Raw genomic sequence first — 8,475 nt, 5'->3', positions numbered from 1 at the left:
TTATCTGATCGTGAATCACTCATCCTGACTAACTTTAATCTTTAACACACTCAGTATCAAATTTTAAAATTTGGAATAGCGTGAGGTTCTGATCCAAAACCCAAATGTTCTAGTTCTGTGGATCCTGCTGAGTATGCCACTGTGACCTGTCTGAAAATGCCAAGATCAGGGTAGGCTGTAAAAGGAGAGCAGATTCTCCCAGCACTGGTGGGTGACACTGAAGTCAGACTTCCCAACCAGCCACAAAACAGTGCTTCTGATTCCCCACACTGGTTATCAAGAAGCCAAAATACAAATATACACAGCCCCCTTTACTGCATTTCAGTTCCGGCTCCCAATCAGCCACTAGGTCCAGTAAAGAGATCAGTTATTTAAAACTCTAAGCTCTTTACCAAAAAGGTTTCTCCTGACCCCAAAGGGTCAGCCACAGTACCAGATCAATATAAGTTTAGATCTTACCCAAAATACCACGCTGCCAGCCAATCCTTTAGTAACTAAAACTAAAGGTTTATTATAAAAAGAAAAACTGTAAGAGAAGTGTTAAAGGATTAAAGCAATCAGATACATATAACTGATTTGAAAGTCCATATACATCAGGTTTCTAACAGAATTGTGGAGTTTGCAGGCTTGTATAGTCCCTCTGGTGTACATCCAGTACCTGGATGGGTCTCAGTCCTTCGTTTCACAGCTTCAGTTCAGTTGTAGATGAGTTGATCCAGAGGTAGATGGTAGACTGAAGACAAAATGGACATGGTGCAGCTGTCTTTTATGTCCTTTGGCCTTTGCCATGCTGCTTGTGGAAATAGACAGGAATAAAATGGAGTCCAGAGTCACACGAGTAAGTCCTGGTGACTCATCGGGTATATCCCTGGCTTCTCCTCCTGAGCCCCCTGTACCTGTGAATTTCTTAATGAGCCATTAAGCAGGCTAGTGCTGCAGCCATCCTGTCTGGGGTGTCGCCCAGACACAGCACAATTTGAAATAGATATATCAACCATATCCATAACTTCTATTACACATATAACACATGAACATACATTGTAGCCTTTCTAACAGTACCTGACATGGCATATCTCATATGAATTATGATTTTCACATATTGATGTTAAATAATATAATGAATCCTCCCCCCTCCCCCCACCAATCCAGCCAGCATCACACTAGTATAATAAGGTTCCACTATCAGTTGCCCGCCTCTCCCTCATCCCAGCCAGGTGAAGCCAGTCCCAGAGCACTCCTGCTCTGCTGGTCTTTGCAGTCATGTCCAAACCCACAGCAGCATTTTCCCAGCGATTTTCCTTATTGGAGGTCGCGGACAAAGATCCCCGCAACTCTACTGGTCTCTCCCTACGCAAGAGACCCCAGAACACCCAGTCCCACTATGGGGAACTAGATGGCTTTAAGCGGAGCAGTTAGGTGAGTTTAGTCACCAGCTGTCAGAAGTAGACCTGAAGCTAGGTCTGAAAGCACCTGCTGCAGCTCTGAAGAGATACTGCTGAGAAATAATAGGTTTCTTGGGGAAGGAAGGATTGATAAATGTACTGGGTGAAGAGGAGAGAGAAGAAAACAGGAACAGAAGACAGTTGACTAATTTGAGGGAAAGGAGAAGAGTTAATGAATTTGGAGGGACAGACAGAGTACTCATCTCAGGGTGAAGAATAAGTGAAAGGAGGGATGACATGAGTTGGGGTATGAATAGTTGTGGAGGGGGGATGAGTGAATCTAAGGGGGGATTGTTGCATGAGACAGATGTGAGAAAGACTGGGATGAGACGTGTGCATGAGTTTAGTATGAAATGTGAGTAAAAAGGACTGTTATTCAGGTCTCTCCATGAGGGGTGAGAATATAAGGGAGGGCATGCACATGAGTCAAGGTGTACACTTGTGAGAGTCCATCTGTCTGCACTCTCTGCGTGTGTGCAAGAGAAAATGAGTGTGGTAGAGACACAACCAGTCCATTTGTTCATGAATGTGTGTTTGAATAGGAAAAAGGAGATGCATCTTTCTCTTTATAGTAAGGGTGGGCGAGTAGAGTTTTTGCTTGATCTTGTAATTTTTTTTGGCAGGGGACAGGTGTAAAAGTCCCCCCCTTTTTTAACTTAGTTTTCTTGTACACAAAATGATTTGGCTCAAATCCTTGCTTATGCACCTACTTCAGGATTTTTGAAGACTGGTTTATAGCAGCTGCAAGTGTATATTGATTTTGATGAGCGCTATGTAAGCTTTCCTATGTAACACTGCTATTAAGGGTAGTATTCCATACAGATGACGCTAATATTAATGGCAGTAGCAATACTCACTTTCCCATTGCATAGGCCCAGAGAAGCCAAGCCCACAGAAGGTTCAGTAAAACCCACTGCTGACTAAACCAAGCTCCCTCTACAGTGACTCTATGTTAGTTGCAGTAGCAGTTCACACTTAAGGTTTTCTTCACAACCAAAAGGACTAAACAAAAAAACAAGGTTTTTAAATGGAAGCTGAGATTCTGAAGTAGTTGATGGCATAGCCAATCTCTTGCTCAGCTAGGACAAGTAGTTTCGCAAAGCTGATCTATATAGAAATGAAGATACAATGATAAGATACACTTTAGAAGGTAAGCAATGTAAGCAAGACACATCACTGGGTTACCTGGGCTCTTCATCCTCTGAGGTTCATGACCAACGCAGAGAACCAACTGCAGAGGGCAGGCCAAAGTCCCAATAATGTCTTCATCAACTTAATCAGATAAATGGCTACTTCATTTCTAACACTGTGTTTTTAATGTCTAGTGTGCTTTTTCCTCACATGGATTTTTTGTAAAGGAGTTGTTTTCATTATATAATGCCTTTTGGGTAAAGCAAGAGTGGTAGGAAATAACCTCTCTCATATTGATATAAAAATACAGTTTTAATACCAGCAACAAGTATGCAAATTTGTAAAACTAAAGCCAGACAACAGATCCCAATCAGTGCCAGGATTTCACTGGAAATACTTACACCATCAGAAAATTAGTTCAGACAACAGATATAACAAGCGCCTACCTACAAAATAAACTAGCCACTCCCTGCTGCCCAACTGACTAGTTTGTTTCATTGTGCAGACATAAGACGTTTTTCTATTTTGGTTCTAGAACTCAATTTTTATATGATTACATGTTTACTTTCTGCACAAATACAAAAAAGAATAAAGTTTCATTATTTGGTACATCAGAATAATACCCCGTGTCTTTCAAGTTTTGATCCTAAATTACTAACATAATAGCATCTCACAATTCTAATATTGCAAAACAGTTTTATAATAACTAGTTAAGGTTCCCATGGGAACCTTAGGAAAATGAAAACTAACTATTAATCCCCCAGAAACAGTGGCATAAAATAAAGGGCCGTGTTAAGGTTGTCTGGTTGCCTCAGTGACTGATTTGCTAGGGGAACTGACAGAATGTGTTTATGAGTGTCTGCAGTGTGTACGTGTGAGAAGGCCATGTACGCAGATACTGCTTTATACCATATATCCTGGGTTTTGTGGTTTTGAGATTAGTATTGTAGTCCATTAACAATCTTGACTGTTTTTTGCAATTGTTTATGTTTGAATAGATTGTTAGAATGCTATTTGTTTAGGCTGGTTTTAAGACACTAGCATGACTCACAAGAGAGGTGTGTGCATGCAAACACGGTCATTTCACTCCCCTGTTCCTAGACTAAGTTATGATAACTTGAAATCTTGATTGCCTCAGGCTTGTTTTTAGTATTTCTGCTTGAAAGCACTCTGAGCCAGCCTCCTACCAGGCTTATAGGCGTCCTTCCACGCATCCAGAGACACCTCTCACCTTTCTTTAGTTCATTGTGTGACATTGGTGGCAAATCTGATATCCAACTGCACATCATGGTCAACTCTACAATAAATAGGGCAGTCCATTATCACAGACATCATGATCTGATGACCAACTGACATGACTCCAGTTTCAGGACAGCATGATCTCATTTGCAGGACATGGCAAAATTACAATAAATAAATCCCTTTAATGTAACCAAGAGCACTAATTTCAGCCCATAGCAAAACAGCCCATTTTGGGAAGCTGTAGACAGCTAAAAACACATTTAACTAAATTCTGCATTCAGTAGCTAGCTTCTAGCTATTGATATAGCTAGCTTGCTAGCAAGGTAAACAACCCTGTCCTGCAGCCAGCCCCCGGCCCCTTCTGCCCAAGGCCCCTTCCCACCTGGCCCTGCCCCTTTGCCCCCCTGTGCTCATCCACCAGCCAGCCCTGAGCCCCACCCCCAGCCCGACGCAAAGCAGAGCAGCCCAGTTGGGCAACTCCCGATTCCGAGCTCCACGTGGAGCAGAGCAGCCCCCACCTCCGTATTTTGCAGGACATTGCACAGCTGTTGCGGGACACTGGACAAAGGATCATATTGCAGGACTGTCCCGCGATTTGCATAATGGTTGGTCACCCTAGAAGCTGCGAAAAGGCCTTTTTCCTAATTAGACATATCTGATAGAAATATCGCATAAAGAGAGTTACCTGGCACTGAACTACAGGGCAGACCTCAAAGCAATGAGGGGATCTGCTGAAAAAATGTTCTAATTTAGCCACCAACTGATAAAAGAAAATAAAACAGGGCAAGATTGAGTCAAAGTGCTAGAAATGCCATGGATGTGCCAAAATACCAAAGTACTGGAGTACTACCAAAGTGAACAGAGGCTGACAGGCCTAGAAATTTAGGGAACTATTACTAAACCACAACTGCGAGGAAGACTAGTACATTTAAGAGACTTTATAAGAGCTGGAGTGATGCAGAAGCACTGCAAACCAGAAACCTGTTCACCAAACAGCGGTCAGGAAAGTACTGACTAGAACGCTTGGAGAACAGCATTTATAATCTGCATGGGTTGAATGACATGCCCAGCTCACGCTGTACCATGCTACTGCTGTCTTCCAGGGTCAAAATTCATGAAGAGCTCTGCAAAACCAATGGAACTCCCATTAAGGGGCTAAAGCCCTGTTTGTAAAAGGCTGGGCTTTTTGCACCAGTGTAACTATACTAATACAAACCACCTACTCTGTGTAGACTCATTGCATACAGTTTGCACTAACGCAGCTCACCCACTAAGTCTAAAAATGGACACCAGCTGTTTCTCAACCTCTCAAAAACACCAAACAAAACACACACACACACACACACACATCCGGATAATTAAAAACAGAGTTTATAAAGGAAACAAATGGCAGACCCTTGACTGTAGCTGCAGTGTCACTGAATGCTAAAAACAGACACACACACCCCTATTTTATCAGATTATAAATTAGTTGCTGCGGAGTAGGCTTTAAAAAGTTCCATAATTACAAATAACCACCACTTGTTTCCAAGAACCTTTATACATCTTTTTAATTAGATTAGCTTTACAAGCAACTTGAGAGCTCTTTATAATGAACACTGCTTTTCAAATTACATGACTTTATAGGCAATTTGTAAATGAATCCTGAATTTCTTTGCCTGTTATAGAAAAGATCTCTTGTTTTACAGCTGGCTAATGTCATGAAAAAAAATAGCATTATGAAGCTTTACCTTTAACAGGACTAAACACATACAGGTCATAAGAGTTTAAAAAATAGTTTTAAACAAGGACCTGCTTCATGACACTCAAGATTGAAGATTTCAACTGACATGAAATGAACAACTTCTAAAAGGATATTGTTGAAGAAATGGCTGCTCTGATTTGTTGACCCTTTTGTAATGATTGATGAGAAATGATGAAGCAAAAAAATTAAGCACTTTTTTTAACCTGTCTGGCAAGCACAAACCTATATGGTGATTAGAATCTGATATTTTGCATACCTGCAAAAAATAGAAGTTTGAATTACAGAGGGACTGAAACCGAATTTAAAGGCTTATGTTGTACATTTCTAAAACAAAACCAATCAAATCTCCATTAAAATAATACAAAAGCAGATACAATTACAAGTGGTGACTTTTTTTTTTTTTTTTTAAAGCTGGCCTAATGCAATGCACTGCACTGCAGACCAGACAGTAATGAACATTTGCACTCCTTGGTCAGGCTGGCAGAGGCACTTACAATAGAGGTGTCTTGTTTGATTTTCTGGGAAGAAGGAAGGAAAGAGAAACAAAACTGATAAAGGTCTGAACAAAATGAGAATTTTTCTGTAAAGTATCCAACTTTGTATCACAATACTGAATTTCCTCCTTCCCCCGTCAGCTTGTCACTAAACATAATTAGGGGTTGTTGGGTTTTTTCCTTCATGTTTTACATGAACAAGAGTAATTTTTTAAATAAAAATTACTGAGTTTTCCATATAAAAGGTCTCTAATTGAGTACAAACTATACAGATGCTAAAATTGTCGTAAGTTGTAATATTATATACAGAAATATTTCTGTACACTCACATTGTTTTGGCTATGTAAGGAAATCAAGGACAGACAGAAAAATTGAAGTGGTGAGCTCAAATACCAAAGACATTTGTAAATATGGATGCTGCCTTTTAAGATTTGCTTTGTTTTCTCAAACTTTTCAGCTCAGGACCAGAACATCATCTCTTAAGTAACAGGAATTTCCAAGCTTTTGGATGTCTCATCTTTATTCTGTAAGTCCCTGCTTTTCCTTTAAAAAAATGAAAAATGTAAAAATAAAGTAAGTCATTTTTTTTCTTCTTTTTTTGCTAAATATGTATCTCAGTACTGATCAAAGGGGATATCTTTCAGCAGTGACAATCTGAAGATGTATTACACATGAAGCCTGTAGTGATGCACTTCAGCCTCAATGTACTGCACGTTCCCTTGATACTATACAACAGATCAAAGTGCCAGCCTGCGTATCAGATGGGACACCAATATTCAGAAAGAACACAAAGTTTGTGAATTTTAACATTGTTAACTTGTATACTGTACAAGAAAAAGCTTTCAGAAAGGAAGAAAAAGATGGAAGTCTCCTGTCAAGTACATAGGGAGGTGGTTCGAGGTACCTGTAAAAGCCTAGAAAAGCCCTTATGTATCCTAGGAACTTGAGGGTATTTACCAGGTCCCCAAAGCCACCTACAGCATGGATAGTGTCAAGTTCACTTAGTGACGGTCACTCACTTTAAAAAAAAAAAAAAAAAAAAAAAGATATAGAACTCTTTCCCTCTGTGGATTCAAAATACAACACCATGAATTAAAAGTTACTGATAGTAAGATAGTGATTTGTTTCTGTTAATAAGTTTCATAAAGGACACAGTCAAAAACAATACAGCAGCAATCTTTAAAAGTTCAAATTAGTGTGAGATATGAGTATAAAACAATCAGGTTTTTAGCTGGTAATTAAAGTGCTCCTTTTCTGACTTTAGGTGTAAAGAAAATTAAAGTGATCATCAGCTACTGGCAATTCTTATATTAAATTAGGTCTTTCATGGCAGAGAACAGTATGAACAGCTTTACAAAAATAGATCAATGCTATTTTGGAGAATACTGTATTTTTACTCAATTTTGATAAATTGTACCTGGTCATACAAAAATTATCCCAAATCCAAGCTTTACCATATAAAAAAAGGGAGAGATGAATTGGATTCAGCTGGATGACAGGTCTGGCAAAACATAAGAATGGAAAAATTCAATGTAGGGCACTTATTTCATGTCCACATGTGTATGCTGTTTCTTATTGATTGCTTATCTTCTTTACATAAGCAGTCACAGGTCTGGAGTCACAATCACATAGCACAATGCTTCAGCAGTCAAAATCTTCTGTTTAATGCAACATTGAAATGCTGTGTTTGTTTCCTTATTAAAATTTTGTTTTGTCGTCAATTTCCTTTATCCCATTATTCACATTCAAAAGTTAACAGTTTACTGGGGGAGTGTAGCAAGGCGTGTTGCTAGATTAAATTCTTTATAAAACGTCTTTCCCAATTGAGTCAGAAGGTTTATTGAGTTCAACCCTCACACCTTTTTCACCTGCAGAAAAATAAAAAAAACATCAGCATAATGTTTAAGCATTTGCTAAAGAGGTTTGCTATAGAACTATTATGTCACATCTATGCCTTCCTGCTGAAAATTTGGCACTATGTAAAATAGATATTTCAAAAGGTGTCCGATACACATCACAAAATAAAATACAAATTCATACACATATTACCTCATTATAGGCCAAATTCTGAGCAGCTGCTTTTATAGCCAGGAGACATTTTTCAAACTTTGGTGCTTAAAGTTTGGTTCCTAGATGTCAACTGACTGAATTTGGGCTGAAAATTGAAACATTTATTTAGTTGTTCAAATGTGGAGTTAAGATCCTAACTTCAGACAGTCCACGTTGAAAGTTTAAGCCTCAGTCCTTACACAGGCAAACTCGCAAGAAGTCAAATGAAACTCAGAATTTGGTCCATCATCATTTTACTTTTGTGAAGAGAGTTACTGAAGAGAAGAGTTTGTTAAATCTTTACTCTTTTTAATATATAACATCCTATCTGATCTATATCCTAAATTACCACCTCTCCTGCCCTTTTAGTTAG

The 8,475-nt window shown here is 39.1% G+C and overlaps 1 protein-coding gene across 1 annotated transcript in view; it reads right to left on the bottom strand.

Moving 5' to 3' along the window:
- Positions 1–5,347: 5,347 nt before the first annotated feature.
- The window catches only part of EGLN1 (egl-9 family hypoxia inducible factor 1), a 48,889-nt gene continuing 45,761 nt past the window's right edge, over positions 5,348–8,475 (bottom strand). Inside the window, exon 5 of the mRNA XM_067535746.1 lies at positions 5,348–7,921. Coding sequence (XP_067391847.1) covers positions 7,857–7,921 — 65 coding nt within the window. The 3' untranslated portion in view covers positions 5,348–7,856. The remainder of the gene's footprint in view (positions 7,922–8,475) is intronic.

The sequence above is a fragment of the Emydura macquarii genome, unplaced genomic scaffold, assembly GCF_026122565.2.
Source record: "Emydura macquarii macquarii isolate MOO-44397 ecotype Brisbane River unplaced genomic scaffold, CSIRO-AGI_Emac_v2 contig_3517, whole genome shotgun sequence".
Lineage (NCBI taxonomy): Eukaryota > Metazoa > Chordata > Testudines > Chelidae > Emydura > Emydura macquarii.
This window is presented reverse-complemented; position numbering and strand designations above follow the sequence as displayed.